At 39.1% G+C, this 20,334-nt stretch overlaps 1 protein-coding gene across 3 annotated transcripts in view; it reads right to left on the bottom strand.

The window, feature by feature from the left end:
* Positions 1–6,279: 6,279 nt before the first annotated feature.
* SLC45A3 (solute carrier family 45 member 3) overlaps positions 6,280–20,334 on the bottom strand; it is a 41,967-nt gene continuing 27,912 nt past the window's right edge. For all 3 annotated transcript variants that reach the window (XM_063297507.1, XM_063297508.1, XM_063297509.1), the window contains exons 2-5: positions 15,914–16,327; positions 14,231–15,052; positions 12,457–12,722; positions 6,280–10,644 (exon numbers count right to left, since the gene is read on the bottom strand). In XM_063297507.1, the coding sequence (XP_063153577.1) occupies positions 10,216–10,644; positions 12,457–12,722; positions 14,231–15,052; positions 15,914–16,106 (1,710 nt within the window). In that variant the 5' untranslated portion in view covers positions 16,107–16,327 and the 3' untranslated portion in view covers positions 6,280–10,215. The remainder of the gene's footprint in view (positions 10,645–12,456; positions 12,723–14,230; positions 15,053–15,913; positions 16,328–20,334) is intronic.

Genomic DNA, 20,334 nt, shown 5'->3' with positions numbered 1-20,334 from the left:
AATAACGTAAGTCTAGGTTGTCAAGTCTATTGACAGACAAGGGAAAGAAAGAAGCAGACAATTTACAAGGTCACAATATACGAAAGTTTGAATGACTACTGTTGTAAAAATAGTTCAAAAAACCCAAGATACTCAAAAAGCTGGACAATATTTGATTTTAAGGCTATGCCTGCCAGATGGAGGACATGAGAACTAAAAGGAGGACATGTTCTCCTTTTGCTGGACATCTGGTAACCCTAACTAGGACTCATCTGCTTTTTCATTGGTAATGTTGGGAGTCCTCCCTCTGGAAGAGCTAAATCCAAGTAAAGTTCAGTCATAGGACTTCTTATTTTAAAAATGACAGCACTATAATTTCTACTGTTATACTCTCCTCTTGATTTTATGTGGTTTCAGGCATCATTCTTGCCTTTGTCTCTAATATGGATAGAGTCTTAGCAGGTGGCAACACCTTGACTGATCTTAGAAGCTAGGCAGGGTAAGCCCTGATAAGTATTTGGATGGGAAACAGTCTGGGTATTTCAGGGCAGTTGACTAGATAGGGAAGTTGAAAATAACTCCCCAGCAGCAACTCACTAAGCCAAGTAAACATTGCAACAAAAAGTTGCATGGATGTAGTCACTGGGAGACTAGATCAACCTGCAGACATATTTATTTTACTAGTAAGGGTAGTAGCCACAGGTGAACACTCTGAGTGGAGAAGCCCTTCCCCTTTTTCCTCCATAAACTTGCTACTGGTGCAGTCCCATAGAACTCAGTTTTGATTTATTCTAAGGGAAAGCAGGGAATAAGTACCTAGTCATTTTATACTGTTGTCAAAAGGACTGTTGAGAAAATGAGTACACAATGTTCTGAACACTCCAAAGTGATACAGAAATTCTAATAACTTCTTGGCATTCAAAGCTGGATTGTTAAGAGGAATATTCTGTTAACTGGCATCTGCTATGTTCTATACCACTCAAAAGAGGAACTGATTCCTGTATTATTTCAACATGGAGCACTGTCTCTTCCTTAAAGCATGAGCTAGCATGATTAGCCCTTTCTTCCCAGAGGCTTCAGGGACTTGCATTAACTTGTAATCAGTTTTAATTGATCTACTAGAATGGTAGCAAGAAGGTAACACCCTTAATTTCCCAAATGCAGGCTGCCAGCACTCTTAATCTTTCTTTAATTTATTCAGGAATCAGAACTGATTTCTGCTACATTTAAAATGCATGTTTTAACAGGTAGGGCACCCTGAACATTGTTTGAATAGTACCTGAAGTTTCTAATGGTGAAATTTGCACATCACTTCAAATAGTTGCTCTGTTGGTGTCAATAGCACTGATACAAATACAAGTGGTATGGTAAAATTGAATAGTAACAACATCTGCTCTAGGAATAGTAAATTGTAATATCATGGGATGTCTACTCTAAGAATAGTATACAATTTTTCAAAAACAAAAAACTGCGTATGCGTACTTCACAAGTTACCATGGATATGGAATAAAAGCCTATTCATGTTTGTTCAGGGCCTCTAGTTTGGCCCTGCACTAATCTGGAGTCTTTGTATCATGTGTTGGGCACTCAAATTTGGTTGGGATGTCACCAGTGTACCTTCAGCAGCCGTTGTGGGTGGCATTTTCAATACTGGGACTCTCAAGCTGATTATCCTGAGGGACCTGCAGTAGGACTGCTTCATCTAGGGCATCTCTGCTTCATGGCTGCCATGACAGACACAGCCATCTTGACCTGTAATCAGCCCAAACTGAATCAGGACTATTTGGAACTTTCTTGGTTGGACAGGTTGCTAGTTGGTATCAATAGCTATACAAGATGGGCGGTGAAGAAATTTGATAAATAAATAAATAGTGATCTGCAGATATGGATTTCTATTCATTAGCCATGGTTGGATCACTGCCTGTTGAAGTTTAACCTGTCAGTGGCTTTCTCCCTTTACAAGGATGGGTAGCCTATTAAAACTAGAGACTGGTAGATTGATTTTCTGGATGATACAGTTGTGTTTGTTATTTATACTGTGTCTATGTGTATGGATAGTTTCATCTCCATAAACTTGTGAATATTTTAAAAATTGCCTAAAAACAGGAGCGGGCAACCCCTGAACCACATTTTTGTGGCCCTTGAAGCCTTTTCTGACCATGATTCCTGAAAACTGATAGCATTGTTATGTGTAGGAGACTAATAAGTGTTGAAAAACTATAGTAATTGAAGTGTAATTAGTTCAAACTGTACTCATTCTTGTTGGTATTTACAAGGAAATCACCAGTTTTTCTGGTCTATGCCCTGACACAATTCAGGTTCTTTGGAAAATATAGGAGGCTCAAGTACCACCTGCCAGCAGTACCCTAAAGCAGCTGCATCATTTCCTGGGACTGTGCAGTTGCCGTCCACAGCTGCAATGTGATCCTGGGAAAAGATGCATTTGGTTTAAGAAGTTGCGAACAGATGCTATACACACTGAAGCACTTTTTCCTTAGAGTCCGAAGTGTTGCAGAATCACGATAGGAACTTGAAAGAATACATGCTCTGTTAGTTGTCCAATGAAGTCATATTCCTTTCTCCCTATGTCCCTACCATCTAAGGGAAATCAGCTGGTAACTTACAGCTTTCTTAGTAGTAGTTCTCAAATAAAATTTCTGGGTTGAGTCTTTGACCCTGTCTATTCTTGCTGGAAAGTTTATTTCCTGCTCGAAAAAGGGTATAGCCTGTGATTTGTGCTTTTGCAGCTTCACATCCCAGAGAAGGCTGTGTTAAATGTTAGAGAGTCCTTGACTTGGACCTGCACAAGAAAGCTGACGATTAGCGTGGGGGCCTCTGTATTACACCTTTTGCCATCCCCAAGTGTCCTGCTAACACACGCTTGATCTCACATCAAGAGACCAATAAATCTATTACTATTTACACTAGTGAGATTTAATACCCTCCCCTCAGAGGTGTTGGAGGGGGGGGTCTGCAACATCCCGTATTCAGAGTGCGTCGGTCTGTGCTTGGATGAAGCCATCAAGAAAGCCTTGCTCACCTTGCTGTGCTATCCCTTGTGCCACTCTTAGCGCTCTGAATTAATATGCCCCCTGAGGTAGCCTAAAACAGAGGTAGTATACTTTCTACTAACATGTCAGACTATTGAAATTTCTACAAAAGCTGCTAAATTCTGTTGAAATGCAATTGCTTTGAAGGTGCTGGTTTGAGTTACCCTTAGGCTCAAATGGTCTGGTTATATATTGGGCCTAGAAGATCAATACTTTTTAATGTTTGCCACCATTTTCATCTCCCTAATGTGTTGATTTCTTACTTTGTTTATTCCTTATGTAGTATCTGTGTTATCTTTTAGTCTTTGACAATAAATTCAGTAAACAAAGTAGTTCAATTCCATATATTCACGAAATTCATTCTTCAGAAAGGCTCAGAATCAATATTAACCTTTCAGTGTCAGATGCAATCCTTTTTTTCTATTAGGTTTTTCAACATATTTTAATATTTATTTCTCTTAATAATGTTGTATCTTATTTAGGTAGTATCTTAATGAATTTAGCTTGCCACACTGGAATATGTTCTAAAGAACTGCTTTTAGTCTTTTACATATTCTTGCTATTTTGTTTAGCTTACTAATTTTAGATCTATGATTCTATTTTTTTCTTTGTTCTGCTATCCATTTTAGCCTTTGATCATGCTGCCATTGCTCTGCTCTATATAGGTTTAAAATTTTTGTATGTCACCTTGAGAGATATTATTTATAGGCAATTAATACCTCTTAGAATTAAACCAATATGCAGATCTTTCAAGTGCAGGCATAAATATCCAGAATTGCCAGGATATGGTGCCAAATTAATTAGCCTGCAAACAGATATCCCGAAAAGACTAACCCGGCTAGGATTCACATTCAGAAGGAATGGATGCAGCATTAGTAATCCAAAATCAACTGTAATCTAATGCAAATTCCTTGCTATAGCATCGCTAAAGCTTGTGTAGAATATTATAGCACCACCTGCTGGAGATTGTGCACAAAACATGATGTATCCATACCTAAACAAGGTAGGGAAAGGAAGCAGAGCACAGCTGCATTTTTTTTTCCCAACCCCTTTACCATAGGGGCATCTGCACTTTCGTTGCGTAGCTAACTAATGTGTCTCATCTGTGTGAGCATGAGCATCTGGCATCATGTTGTAGCTGTGTGAATACTCTCTGCTCCAGGTCACATGATAAGAAGTGGGGAGGGCTTAGAATGGAACAGCTGCCAACATTCTGAGCTGCTGGCCAATTGCCTCTCCTCACAAAACTAGTTTCTCTGTAGCACCTGGGCTGATTCACCCGTTTGCAAACATCTTCACCAGCTTCTCCCCCACACCAAATCTGGTCCTATTATGTTCAGTTTTTGAAGAGCTATTCTGCTGACAGTCAGTCCTGCGTGCCTTTACATAATTTCTTTCCAAAATTCTGCTGAGTGGGGAGGGGAATAAAAATCAAGGCTCCTATATGAACAAGTATTAGTTCTGCAATCATTCTAGGGGTGTGGGGCTAGGAAACAAAGCTGCTGCTGTCTCCCTAGCAGATACTGTACTAATGCAGAAAGGAATGCATGACAAACTAAGAGATGGTACTGACAGATTTATTTTAAAGTTTAAAATACAGCCATAAATTAATGCTAGGTCGCCAAATTTTTCTAGGAGGGTGTTTTCCTTTTTTACTACTTTAATGATTCCCACTATGCACATTCAGACATGATCCCTCAAATTATCCTTTATTCCTGTGATTTCCCTCAGTTGTAATTGACAATTTGTCAAAACCTTAGCATTCCATACCTCAAGCCATTATTCATACAGGGATATCTCTTTATTCATCCCCCCAATTTCTTGAGTGCCTCTGACCAAATTTTTGTAAGAACAATTTTATTAGCCTTTTGGAATCACCATGGGCACCCATGTAAATCTAATAAACACATAGATAAGCAAAACTGCACTGCTAGCATACCTAATGGCAGCTATAATCTGATTACTTCATCATGGACTGGACAGGAAGTTATACCCTAGCTGGGTTCACATCATAGATATGCATGAAATGGAAACATTTTGAGTTTTGTTCTGAACTCAAAGCAAACAGTTGTATTTCAGGTTTTGTTTCTCCAAATAGTTTGGCAGCCAAACAGTTTGGCAGATGCCAGAGCTCCCAGCCTTTGGGTATATTGGCTTGAAATGTTGGGAGTCATTGCCCCAGTACAGTATTTCAGGAGAGAACCAAATTGGGAAAGGCTGGTCTAAGTTACAACCACCCACACCATTTCTTTCAATAGTCATAAAAAAAGTAATAAAACATGAAGCAGAGATGACTGACTGTCTCAGAGAAGAAACTTTGGATTAATCTAAGAATCCTGTTTATAAGATGCAAGCAAATGTGGATACCTTCTAATTTTGCTGGAACTTCTCGTTTCTTGTGCTTGTCCAGTATATTTTTGTTTAATTTGTAATTTCATAGCTGCAAAACTGTTAGTGATCAAGAGGTACAAAACTTTTAATTGGTTATGAAAGTATAACCAAACTGCAACAGATTTATACTTGAAATCTGCCAATTACAGTGTTTAATGTACAATTGTTCTGCAACAGGAATTGGCAAACCTGCTGAGAATTTCTGCTGAGATGCCATGGCAGAGATACATGGAGCAAGAAAGGTATTTGTGATTCTGTTGTGGTGCCTATGGTGTAATATATAGATAGAGCTAAAGGTTATCCATGGCAAATCTAAAAAGAGGTGACCAGGTAAAAAATGGAAAGTTCTTTCCACGCAGTTCTATAATCAATCAACACCAGATGGGATGAGGTATGTGAAGCACAAATATATTTGCTTCATAAACCAAGTGTAAAATTTGAAAATAAAAAACTGTACTATATATTTTTCATGAATCTAATATTGTAATACCTCCAAACAATTAACTTGTATTTTGCTTAAATGTGTTTAGTATAATGCAGTAACTCATCATGAGTTTATTGTAATACTGAAAATTCCATGTCCTGAATGGAGCTATTCAAACTTTGTGAGCATTGTGCACTTCAGTTTTCTTTTGTTCTAATCCTTCTGCTGAAGTGACCCATGTTCAGAAACAAGCTGTTTCACAGTGATCTCGCCCCATAAGTATATGCCCTTACAGTCATGTGAATGACTCTGACTTCACCATCTCAGGTGTTACTCATTCTTTCAATTCAAGATAGAAAAAGTAGGTAACTCCGTATTCAGTTCCAAATCCAAAAGAAGCTCTTATTGTGTTAAATTAACAGACCATTTTAAACATTTCCATTCCTTAATAGACTTTAATATCTCCTGCACAAACTGTACAAAATATTTACTTTCATAAATAAATAAACATACAAATTCCATAGTTTTTTTAAGCAGGGAGGACATAGCATGGAGTACCGTTTACTCACTGGCCAAAACTTGGTTCAGAAAGTTCCCTTTAAATAAAGATGGACAAACATACCATTAACAAAGGAGAAATAATTAACATCCAAAGCAAGCCGCAGTGATGCCAAAATGACAATTCATGTGTGATTATGCAATCATGCAAACACTATGGATACATACCTGTCAGGACATCTGACACAAATACTTAAGTTGCAGGTTTTGTGTCATTCCATCATCATCATTCATCCACCTCACTGCCCCACAGAGACCCATGGCTCTTCCCTAATTCTAACACAACCAAAGAAAGTTTGTGAATGATATGCATTCAGGACCTATCAATGATGGGCACACAACAATAATAGAAGTGTGTGAATCCATTACCCAGTGGATTCTTTGTTAGCCCATCTCAAGTGTAAAAAGAAAGTTTCTGATAACCCTATTGATTTAAACCAAGTTAGTTGCTGGCATATGAGAGTTTTGGATAGAAGCGGAAGATAATGCTGTATCATGGGACAAAATTACACAGAACTGATATGGCTCATGAATTTATCTTCTATATTAACCCACTAAATGTTAGCAAGAACAATTTCATCAGCTTTATGTTTCTTAATTTCAACTGTGCAGACATTCTGCCACATAATGGAATGGAAAAGATTTAATCATAGGACAGCTGAGATGGAGTTTGTTATAAACCCCACAACTATCTGTGCAGGACAGACATAGTGACAGTTCCACTAGTTCATATCCCTGGATAATTTGTTCAAAATGCAAAAACAAGAATGGGCTTATGCTGAAGTTCAAACTATAATGTGGTTAGTTAGATTTTGTCTTGGCATGTTCTGTTAACTCAGTAATGGAGATTGCTAGCTCATAGTTTATGGCTTATTGTTTCTGTGAACACAGCTAGTTGTGGCTTATCCAGTAAATTATGGTCAAACCACTATGACTAAATGGGGTTAATGAACCCAATTTATACTTCTAGGGATTGGTTTTGTATGAAAAGATGGATTGGATGGTTTATCAAGCTTTTTGTATAGGCATCTCTGCCAATGTCTTTTCAGCCACTCAGCTAGCTCCTACATCAACTTTCCCCAAGCTAAACCCCTCTAATTGTGTTGTACTTCCATATTCCCTCCCCTCCCCCTCCCCATCTTAACACATCAGGCTAAGCCAAGCATGTGAATCTAACTTGAGTTGGAAAGAATGCGAGGAGCCTATAGCAGAGACAAACACTCAATTGGCATATCACTCTCAGAGACCCATTTTTAAAAAGACACCATCATATGAAGTTAGGCTTCTTTAAATTCTGATTTAAATTTTTAGACAGAAATATATTATACTTGCTAGAAAACAATCCCATTTGCCTCATGGAACCATAAACTGGGTCTGAAGCATACATGTATTTGGGAAAGACCTTTGCTAATTTGTGACTAAATGTTATGGAAGGACCATTGTATAATATACACATGTTTATATTGGTCAACTGTTTTAATTCCAGTTCTAGCAATACCTCAGTAGCACTAAAGGGTTCTCAAGTGAAAAAATCCAGGATCAGCTACTGCTATTTGATCATGCAGGGAGGTGACACTGATGACTAGGACAATGTGTGCCATCATTTAAAGCATGAAACCATGTTAGGACCTAATATCAAATGTGTTTTTTTGACAGCCCTGTACTTATGGCATTAGAAAAAACCACATGACTGGACTATTGTCCTCTTTACCTGCAATCTGCTTGTTGGATGGGAATGCTGAGTTATAATCCAACACATCTGAAGAGTATCAGATTGGAGAAAGCCAACGTAATGGCAATGTATTCAGTTTTGCTTTTTGCTTTTTTCTCTTCAGTTTACATCTCCTAATCCAGTTCTGAAAGACAGCTCTCCAGTCTTTTTTCTTCCTACAGCATTTTCCCCCTATTTTTGTTTTATAACTTTACTCCTTCCACTCAGATGATTAAATTGTAAGCATTACCAGGATATAGGTATTAAGTCTATTCTTCATCCACATCAATTCCCTCCCTCTAACGTAACAAAGATAGCTGCATTCACTGGATATCCAGTTAGCATAAGCCTGTAACAGAGGCCTTTTGTGGATAAATGTTGTCTTTTACAGGTTTTAACTGACCAGCTTCTTTAGGCTAAGAATGTGCATTAGTTAAAACTTCTAAAGATACTGAACACTTGCAGGATTCATCCCTTTGAATAAAAATATTTTTCCTACAGGGGCCTTTGGCACACTTCATCTAGCAGTTTCTTAATGGGTTCTTGTGACATACTGCAGTCTGGTTTACACAATAATTTGGCAAGACAGCAGCACACTAAGGCTGACCAAAGAGCATGGATTAAGTAGGCTTTGGGGCCTACATGATTGTCTCAACAATCTCATACCTCAAAATGCAAAAAAGGCCAAGTTAGAAATGACCAACTGATGTTTAGGTCAGACAAAAACCCACCTCTTTCCCATCCCAAATTCTAGAATCCTAAGGCTTCCCTGCAATCACTATTTACTTATAATACTATTGTGAGATCTAATCTACTAATTGTTCTAATTACAAGTACAATTTTAATTTGTGCAACCCCATGGAAAGGGGATCCTACCTTGGGGAAAAAGAGTTGATCTTGACCTCCTGGTCCCACTGTTCTGTGCATCCTGAACTCATGTTGTACTGGCTATGTGTTACTCCTGGTCAGTAAGAGCTATCCTGCCTGCTGCTGATGGAATCAATGCAAGCTATATGGCTTATTAAAAACAGTTGAGGGGGTGGATTAAAAAGAGTGCAGTTTGGCCTGCAATGCTTTTCTGGCCAAAGAAATGCTTCTGCTCTATCTGGGTGGCAGAAAATACGGATTACACAGTGGAAAATTCAGTTTGGAGCCTGCCTTGTGCTATAGAAGAACATAGTTCCTTTTCTATAAAGCCCTTCCGCAGAAATTTGAATGACCACCACATCTCCTTAGTAGAAATAGCAGCATACACCCAAGTGTTTTTACTCTAAGCCTTCTTTTTAGGACTGCACACAGTGGAAAGCACTGTAATTTGTTTGGGCCAGTCAGTCACTTAAAGGCAAGTCCCCAGAGAGGCATGTTCTTCAGCCTCCGTTTATGCAAGTCTCTATTTGCACTAACTGCAGGCTCTGTTTTGGGCAGATGTGCGGAAAAGGATCAGCTGACAACCAAGGTTTTCATTTCCGTCATGCTGTGGTAGAGTTGCTGCCAGTGTAACCACAGCATCTTCTGCTAAACAAGCTCCCTCCTATGTAGCTCTGCTCAAATTATTTATACCACCTAGATCTTAACCTGCAACACATCCAGAAAGATGAAGGGAGTGTATTATTCTTACATCTTTCCAAAAACATTGATATACCATGTACATTTGTCTTCCCATATCTTTTCTGGCTCAAAGCAAGTAATGAGGACTTAATACAAAAACTGACCAACAAAGTTTCAATACAGAAAGGAACTAAGAAACAAGGTTCATTGCATCTCTGAGCTATCTTTGGTCCCTTCTGCACTATGTCACCATCCATCCACACAACTTGAGGAAGTGATCATAGTAGCACCCTGTTAGAATGGCTCTTGTGAGCCTGATCCATAGGCTTGTGCGCAGAGATTTTTACTGAAGGCATAGGGTGAAAAGAGACAGCCCAATACCACACTTTTTATTAAGAGACCCTGAGATCAACCCAGTTATTTTTCCTTAAGCCAGATATTTTGCACATCTCATTGTAACAATCAGAGAAGCAGAAAGAGGCTATATGTGCCCTTCTGACTCTTCTCTATTATGTGTTTTGATGTACATAAATTTTCTCTCTAGTTCTCTCCTTCTATACTGAATACTTGGCCATATCACTTTTGTCAAAAATAACTTTGGTTGCAAAGTAAATGGCTACCAACCCAAAGCCAGTAGCAGATGCCATATAAGTGGTGACAGACTGTGTGAACTGAACCAGTGAACCCATAAGAAGGGATGGGATAACCTGGGAAAGAAGAAAAGCACTGTCCAAGATGGCCAGATCTGAACAGATGCCTCGGCTTGCAGTTGCAGTGTCTGAATCTCCCACCATCATCATGAGTGAGACTTCACATGGTGAGCTGACACAGAGAGAAGAGCCAGCAACGGGGGGAGAGTGCAGGCTTCCACCATGTCCATTCTGGTAGTTCAACTTCTGAGTAGAAAGGTGGTTTTTGAGAAAACCAAGTTTCTTTTCTGATTGAGCTGCATCCTCTTTACTTTTATACTTAGGCAAATATATCTGAAAGCAAAAGAAAATAAAAAATGATAAGATGTTAGAAGACAATTCAGCAAAGGCATAGGAACCACAAAACAAGCTATGAAATATATGATTAGCTGGAGCAGAGAAAAGTAGGGATGAAAGCTTTTAAATATAGATCAACAGAAGAAGCAAAGATAGCTGTTTTCTAGAAATCAAATTTATTGTTCAAGCTATTTCACATGAATTGAGGATTTATAAAAAAAAAAAAAAGAGCTCAAGGCAGCTTGGTATTATTTACCATTTAGGTACCATTTAAATTTATATAATGTCAGCCTGGTCAAAGTTCTTTATCCAACACAGAACAGTCAGGAACTAATTCCAAGATGATGATAGTCCTATAAACACAGTACGATTCAAGGGCATGCATGAAATGCAACCGACTTACACAGCTTGTGCACTGGAAGCTTCAGACAGTTAGTCTTGCTGGCTCTCACAACACTGGAATGGCAGCTGTTATGGAGAAACTCACTTCAGAAGAAAGAAGCAAAAAGATAGAGGAAGCAGATATGAAGGATTGACAAGAGGCAAAGAAAAAGGAGGAGGCTTAGGTAGAACTGTATCACCCTACAAAGGTCTACAAAGAAGATACAGTATTCACTCAGCAGTCGTGCAATTAAAGTGAGGTAACGGGGAACATCTGCTTTGGGCATGACCTGATTGGGATGCCGAACTGGCAAAGACAAGTCGTGACAGTTTTGAATAATATTTTAACAATAGAAGTAATATATTTGTTACAGGATAGCAGTACCATCGGTTCTCCGAAGATTTGACTAAACACTCTAAGGATCAACTGAACATGCCTATTTGTTAACTGCATATAATTGTCATGTTGCTTTAAAAACTATTTGTAGAGTTCCAAGCCATACAAACCCTGGTCAAGGAAATCCAGGAATCCCACCCCCTACATAAATGCACTGGCTATCATGAAGTTACGCTGCATAACTTCTGCCAAGGCTAGTGGTGGTGAAGCCATTATGGCTTCGGGAGTTTGCATCAAGTGTTAGACTTATTGATTATGGTAGTGATAATTACATATCCAAAAAGGCCATTACTGGAATTCCAACTACAGAACCTCTAGAAAATTAAGGAGTTTGTACTATTGGAACTTCTGGTGGTAATTTTCTGTTAGGTTAGTTGAAGTTATTCGCCCTTTCCAAGCTGTGTTGCTCTGCGATGTAGGTTTTAAGATTCATAGCTAGGCTGCTCTGGGATACCATGTCCGGGAAAATCCATTGCTTATTAAAAATGGGGAATTATATATGGGGAAACAGGTCAACTCAAGATACTTCAGTACTTTACTGTATATAGACCATAGCTTTATATGACAATGAGCAAGAATCAATAAAGCAGGGATCGGGTAAGGTACTGCTGACTGAATCTTATGCCACAATAAGCAAGTTTAGTCCTAGGTTGCCTTCAGCTGGATGGCTGGGAACATTAGCAGTCAAAATTCTATGCAACCATGCTGTCTTTTCCTTAACAGAATGACAGGAGAGTCACATTTGGAAGACGATGTTGTCCAGATCTCCCATAGGATTCTATGAATTCATCAGGTAAATCACACAAGAGCCTGCTCTGGAACTATTGTTATGTGCCCTGAATACAATCTTGTTGAGGACAAAAAATATATACCAGTGCTACTTCCTATATATGCTAGTTTCTGCTTTCATACAAGGTAGCCATGGGAAAAGGTGTACATGTACCAAACTTGGTAGTTTTGTTCATCAAACAAATTTTAAAATTACATCCATTTGTTCCATGCTTTCAGCCATTTCAGGCTATTTCCCCCACCTGTTTTTCATGATGATAAAGTGATGCAAGTGTGTATGGAAGGATCTGAAGCACTGAGAAAGGGAAGCCAGTCAAGGCAGCAGAAACAGTGACAATGACAACACTTTGAGAGAAGCACATGATGAAGGCTGTCAGTGGAAATAGGGCCACGCTAGCTAAGTAGACCATTCGTGTCCCAAACTGTTTCACCATCCGATCCATGATTGTTGAGAAGAAAATGGAGATGATGCACTGGAGAAAGAGGCCCAGGCTACCCATCCGAATTCCTGAGAATGAAGATATATACAGTGAAATAGGGAAGAATAAATGGACAGGTTAGCTAGAAAAAAGTCAAATTTCATAATGCCAACTACCATTAGTCATCTGGACAAGATGTTCTACCTGTTCTAATATAGTTTATCAAATTAAAAGATGAACAGCAGGAAAGTATTATATGTGTTTACATCTGAAAAGACCTGGATATGTCAGAAGGGCAAAAGCACTCAGATGCCTTGCATCAAGTAACATAACCCTCAAATATACCTCAGTTTTAAACACTCTCAGAACTTTGCCCAACTATTAATTTGAGAAGTTAACTGTGGCCAAGATGTTAACTTGTACACTGGCAATTGACAAATATTGTTCACATTTAATTTATTCTGAAATTGATGTTTAAATCAGTGCCACATTTGAGTTTCCTGTGAACTTTTCTTCATGCATCTCTAAAAGACAATTATACATGGGTCATGGGTCCAAGTTGATGCAATTACTGAACAGCACTGCTTCATTAATAAATGTTAAATATTAGTTAAACTGAAACTGGGTCACCCAGACCTTGGAACAATATGCTATACTGGAACAAAAGGCAATCCAGAGATCAAATGGCTTTAAGAGGAGACATTCAAGAAAATCTACCGTGTGGGTACCTTTTTCACATTAAGAAAGAAATGAGAAAACAGGTCAGGTACAGATTTCATCCTCTTGCAACAACGGGGGGATCTGCACATTTGATTTAGTGCAGGACAAATATAAAAGAGAATCTTTCACAACTTCTTAATTAACAAGAAGTATTTTGTTTGCAGGCCATCATACATTAATCAATGAAATATTAGATATTAAATCAGCATTTCTCAACCTTGGCAACTTTAAGATAGGTGGACTTCAATTCCCAGAATTCCCCAGCCAGCTGTGCTGTTGCTATGTTATACTGGGGCTTTATATGTAGAAACCAGAATTCTGAATGGTGTTCTGAAGCAAACTGGTTGCTGGCAAAAGGGACTAGTATATATTCCCTGCAGTTTGCCCTGGTTAGTAATCTAACTCCTGTATGATGACCCAGTAGAAGTTTAGAACTCTTTTCAAAATCAGCCATAAAGCACATTATGCAGTAAAATTCAGGTTTGTAGGATGACTTGACTTCTAAAAGTAGTATTTATTTTGGATGTTTGGGGGGGAAATGGGATTCCTTTATAGTGTAGTGACAAGGTTCAGGTTTGAAAATTATAATAATATCAAGGCAATTTAATTAACATACTGCTGAATAAAACTGCAGATCTAATTCCCATATCTAAAACCTGCACTATCATTAATTTCTCTTTCCTGCTACTTCTTTTCAAAGAAGTCCAGGTTCAAGGAGAAGGAAAAATTTACAACCAATGGCAAAGGCAGCTTTATGCAAGCGGTTTTTTTAAAAAAAATGAAAACAAGTTTTCTAATTACATAATTTTAACAACCTTCAGTGCTGAAATCTGCTTTAAGGGCACAAGCAAAACGACTCTCATGCACTTTATCATACCTTCATCATAGTTTCTCCTGGCTTCCGTCCCAGGCTTAGCCCTGGGAACGCCCTGGTACAGTCCTTCCCCAACAAAGTCTGTGTAGAACAGCATGAACGTCATGAGGGCCATCCAGCTGCAGAATTCTGCCACAAAAAGCTTTCGGATTACCTTGGGAATACGACAGCACACTCCATGTAGGCGTGGGGCCAAGGCACAAAGATTCCTAAAGGCCTGGACCAGGTGCCTGGTCCTCAAAAAGTTCTTTGGAAGCCAGAAAGAGCAGCAGCCAAATGATGGGGACTTGGAAGACTTCCCTATAGGGCCTGAGCTGAGCTCTACCTGAGCTGACACCTCCTCTCTCACAAAGACAGTTGCTAAGACACAGCCAAGGAAGATGATGGTAAGGAGGCTAAAGAGGCATTCCTCCTGACCCCCTAAGTAAGGAGCAAGGAAGCTACTGTCCCAGTCAATAGCTGGGAGCAAGTACCCAACACAGCCTCCCAGGCTAACCATGAAAGAGTACAAAGAGAAGGCCTGTCGGCAGCTGTCCGGCTCCTGGAACAGGTCAGAGAGAAGGGCCTCCAAGGGGGTGAAGCAGACCTGGCCACAGAAGTCAAGGAGGCCAACCCCCAGGATAAGGAAGGCCAGCTCCAAGGCACGGGTGTCCAAGGCAACGAGTCCAGCCAGATGGTGAGCATGTGGGATGATCAGAAGGCTCAGGAGAACGCCTAGGCACAGGACCCAGATGAAGGGCCTTCGTCGGCCATAGCTGCTATGCCAGTGGTCGCTGGCAGAGCCAAGGAGTGGTACAAACACTAGGCCTAGAACTGGCCCAATCCCTAGAAAATAAGAAGTGGGGAGAGATCATTATTTGAAGGGAAGGGATTAAATAGGGCAGTAGCTGGAAACAAATGATCACAAAATTAAAGGCACAATGTCAGATAATTCATCTCCAGGTCTCCAAAACCAAACAGGAAGGCCAGACTTTCTAAGGAGAAATGAACAACTGCTAGGGTGTCTTTAACCTTTGAGCATCCCCTCACCTTTGTTTCCAGAACGGAGTGTGTGCATGCACACATGCGTTCCACAGATTAGCACAAGAGTGAACAAGTTAGTGACAGAAGGCACATTCAAAGGTAAGGAGAGCCTTGATACAAAAGTAGAAGAGTCATCATATGTGACAGGGAGAACAGTCAAAGGAAAAATCTTGAAACATTTTTAAAATTCATGGCTTCCCATCCCCCAGACCTTTTTTAAAAAAATACAGTTCAATTTGTAGCCAAATCCAGTGGAAAACTATGCTGCCAAAGATCAGGGGGCTGTATAAGGAGGGGCAGCATATGGTCTGCAGGCTTAAGGTTGTCCATATCTGGATTAGATTATAAGGATGGCTAGTATCATATCGTTTAGTATAAAACAGCAATTCCAATATATTCTCTTTTTATGTCCTAATCCATAACATGCCACTTCATTTTACGTACTCACACGCATATAACTATTATTTGTAGTCTGTATATTGTACAACACTACTTCATGTCCTAACTGAGATATTGGCAACCCAAAGCCTTAAGGCCTTGATTGATAGACAGATAAACATGCACACACGTGCACACACACAGACATGCTGAAACTATGCAGCTCAAAGTCTGTCAAAACTAGCATGGAGAATCTCCCAGCAAAGAAGAAAAGGAGTCACCTACCCAGAACCATGGTCATAAACTTCTCTTCCACTCCTACTTCCAACAAGAGGGGCGGCACATATGTGACACCTGCAGCAAGGCAGACTTCCAAGCCAAAGGTTAGGGAGTTGATCAGCAAAAGCTGGGCTTTGCGATTCTGAAACACCATGCTGAGCCAGGCCCTCTGAGCCAGGCCCCCCATGCACCTCATCATCCAAGAGTTGCCCCAGCCAACAGCATTCTCCTTAGGGGGATTCAGAGCAGGAGTTCAGAGTCCTGAGTTTTCTTTTGTAGCTGAATAGCAAAAGGTTGATAGCCATGTTATAGCCAACAGTGAAGATCTCAGTTTGTTGCCCACTGATCAAAATGAAGATTGGGTCTGGGCTCAGGTTGGCAAGATGAGTAGTCTTAACTGTTTATTGTGCTTCAACTTCTCTGTGAGAATAGTGAAAATTAAAGATAATACATATCAGCACCAAATTTCCTAAGTTGAGACAGTTTCTAATAGCAATGAAACCCACATAGCAGCCTCACCTACCACCCAGTGCCCTGCAAATGACCTGGAGTTCCATGATTTGCAGGGAGCATGCAGAGCAGCTACTCCTTAAGCACCACCCCACCCCATGATGTAAGTTAAAGTGGCAGCTTTATCATTCATAACTGAAAACAATCCTACTAAGTCTAGCTAAATTGGGGCTGGGAAACCGAGGTTCCATGACTCCACATTGCCCCTGCATCCATTTTTTCTGCTCACAATTGCCCCAAATACCACGCCACCACCATTTGGCAACAGGAAACATACAAACTCAATTGGCGACTCTGTGGGTGACACATTCATACTCCCTTAACCCAACCTTCCCGTCAGGATGGCTGTTGTTGGGGAAAAATAAGAGGACAGAGCACTATGAATGCCACCTTGAGCTCCTGTACAACAGGTAGGATAGAAATCTAATGAATAATAAAAGGTGTAGTGAAAGCATCCATATAAACTCTACCTACCCCAGAATTTGCACAACCCTTCCTAAAACAATCATGAAATGCAGTCCATGATCACCAAATGATTGCTCAGCCCTGGGCTAAATGCTGGGTTTTTTTCTCTTGTCTAGCTATGCAAATAAAGCGGTTTAAACTAGCTCAATTCCATGATTTCTCCAAACAAGTTTCAGAGCTTTACTTTGAGAGGATAAGAATTGTGATTCAAACGCTTAAGCTCTGACAACTCCATAGAATTAAAATACCCAAGACTTCTTAATTGGTAGGACTAGTGTTTACAAACCCTTTCTTAATGTGTCTATTTATCTATTACAAATATATTCCAAAAGCAGCAAATGTTATCAAAGGGTACACTGAAGTTGTATTTCATTAAATGAACAGGAAACAAAACGACAAATGGGACTCAATGGAAGTAAGCACAGAAATGATGCTATCTCACATGAAGGAGATCTGAGCTAGTGGTAAATAATCAGGAAAGAGATTAGTGTGTTTGGTTGTGAAGATAGCCACAACCAAACCAAACCAAACCACAAAAAAAAAGGATGAAACATGATCATGCATTTAGATGATGGTGTAGCTATATATGCGTACATAAGTGCAACTCTAGTCATAGCTCAAAAAGAATACTGTAAAACTCTTGTCAGAAAGGCCAATTAGAATGGCTCCATGAAGAAATGCTGGTGTTTAGCTCTATGGGTTTGGAACAATAGAAAGTGGGATAGATAATAAAGGGTATGAAATGTATGATATATAAAGAAAATGGATCTTCTGATTATAGTGGAGCCCAGTATAATGAAAGTCAAACAGCAGGAGATTCAGGGCAGACAAGAAAGCGGAGGAAGGGCTTTAGATAATTGCACAGTTAATCTACACAACTTGTAACAATGGGTGATAGCCAGTAAGATAAATGGTTCAAAAAGGGAGGAAAATGAATTCTTCAAGCAAATGCCTAGCAGAGGCTACTGCTATGGACTGCACACCCCACTCAGGGCTTCTCAGAAGCTTCTAACTAGCTATTTTAGTATGGTAGCCTGGTTAATTGTTTCACCTGATTCAGCAGAGCTCTTAAGTTCTAAACTCACCTAACAATTATATTCACTGGATGTGGATCCAAGTAAAAAGCACAGAGACTTTGCACTCACAGGAACAACAGGGCTGGCACATACATAGATAAGATACAGCTGAAATTTTATTTTGGTAAATAAATATTTTGGAGAGAAACTAAGTCTGACACCAGTGCTTTTGTAATACAACTGTATTAGATCTGCTAAATAAAAAAATTTGGCTAGAAGCTGAGTATACAGCCAAGAGAGTAATGGGAAAAATAGTGATAATTAAGAACAATTAACAAAGTTATTAACAAGTACAGTATATGAAGGAGGCAAACTTTTTGTGTTAATGTTATTCACAAAAGAAGGAATAAATTCTAAACAGCTATAGTGTAATGGTTTGTGGGAATCACCCTGGGAGACAGGAGGAAGAGCCAGAGATTAGGCAACCAGTCAGATAAGAGGCAGCTGAGCCCCCAGCAGGAATGGAGGCATGGGAAATGTCTCAGAAGGCACCCTCCCTAGTTTCTTGGGCTGTAAAGGTGAGGAGGGAGAAGTGTACTTGCAGACTTGCAAGATTCTGTTAATGTAACCTTACAATAGAGACAGAGCTAGTACTCCTAGGTGTGCTTCTTGTCTGGACTAGTTCGTGAAGGTTGACATATAGTTAACAATGATTAAATTGATGCCCAAGTTACTATATTGATTACTTATTTGCCCTTCAATATCTCCACCATCAGATTTTTCCTCAGATAATGTATTAGCAAAAGAAAGTTATATAAAACATTAAACAGATTAAAACTTTAATCTTATGTTGTTCAAACTCTTTGAGTTGGAACACAAGCAATTTACCTTTGGTAAACCATAGATTAACTTCTTCACAAAACAGACCAGTAGATGGCTCTATTGCCTCCAAGACTTTGCATTACTTTTATCATAGCACTGAAAATATATTCCATCAATGTTCCTTTAACAAGAGTAATATGTGGTTTTCTTTACTGTGTGCAAACTGCAGGATAATCATTTTTAATAAGTTTAGGAAAGATTAATTTTTCCATGATAAACAAATCCAATCCTTTATTATAGACCCAAATCCATTTTGTTATTACACCATCTCAAAAATCCTCTGAATTATAGTTAATCTACCAGTTTCCTAACCAGTATGTAAAAATAATAAGTATTTACATTTGGGTTTCTTTGGTTTTAGCTGATAAGGTCTAACAGTTATTTGCTCATTCTGGAAAGAAATTTAAAGTCATAAATTACTTGAAGCCAAGAATTCCAAGAACTCTAGATGTACTTACTAGCAAGCAAAAACATGCTAGTTAAAAATAGATACAACGATGAAGGGTCTTTTTCTCTACAATGACCTTCCCTTTTTCTTTGAGAATATATTTCTGCTGTGGCACAGCCAGACATAAAAAAAAAGGCATTGTGCAGAACTTCCCATTTTTAATAAACCTAAAATTTACCATTATCCAAATCACAGTACATTCTTTCAGGTAATACTTCTTAAAAAGAGGCAGGACCAAATTATTAATGTTTTTTTTAATCAGGATTTTAAAAACAATGAATGGGAAGCATTCCTGGAAAACATTCTTGCAGTTTTCAAGTTTTAAGATATTCACACATGCACATACCGCCCTATCTACACTTGTAAGGAGTTATCGCATGCTTTTTACCTATAACTTTAACATCTTTATGTAAATTAGCTTATCAAGACAGGAAGTGATGCCAGATCTGCCACTATAAACAAATTATTTTCTCCAGCTATCAAGACAAATTATTACATTTAAGTAATTCACAAATTCCATGCTTCTGTAATATCTGAGATCCAAGTAAATACAGAAGGCTAACTCAGGGGAGGCCATTTATCTTTCACTTAACTGCCTGAAATTTATGTAACTTAAGAGAAAGCTTGATTCGTCTTTCCCAAAAAAGCAATTACAGTCTTGGAGGAGGAGCTACTCTGCTCAAGAGTTGAGAAGTTCATGGGGCCATCATTTTCATTTTCTATATTACTGATACAGATATTTACATGCCTGGCATCCTTCCCTCCCTCCAACAGTTCATTCATCCCACACCCATCACCTTGGTTTTAATGAGTATACAGCCAACTGCTTTGCTTCAGCATATATATAAATAGGCCATAAAAGGGGGAAAGGGGAAAGATGTGCAAGCTATGAATAGTAACATCAAAGGAAATTAGCATGTGCCAGTTTGAGGATATAGGCCACATAAAATGCCCCTTATCTCCTAATATTACACACCACAAATCCCACTGGTTTTACTTCAGCAAGTATGGAAAGATATTCATATTGCTGCCTTCTAAGGGGAAAGGGAAGGGGTGCAATGTGAGCAGATATTGAAGAAACATCTCCAGATGAACAAGTTTTTCTA

This window comes from Candoia aspera, chromosome 3 (genome assembly GCF_035149785.1).
Source record: "Candoia aspera isolate rCanAsp1 chromosome 3, rCanAsp1.hap2, whole genome shotgun sequence".
NCBI lineage: Eukaryota > Metazoa > Chordata > Lepidosauria > Squamata > Boidae > Candoia > Candoia aspera.
The sequence above is the reverse complement of the archived record's forward strand: the minus strand, read 5'-3'. Positions and strand labels throughout refer to the sequence as shown.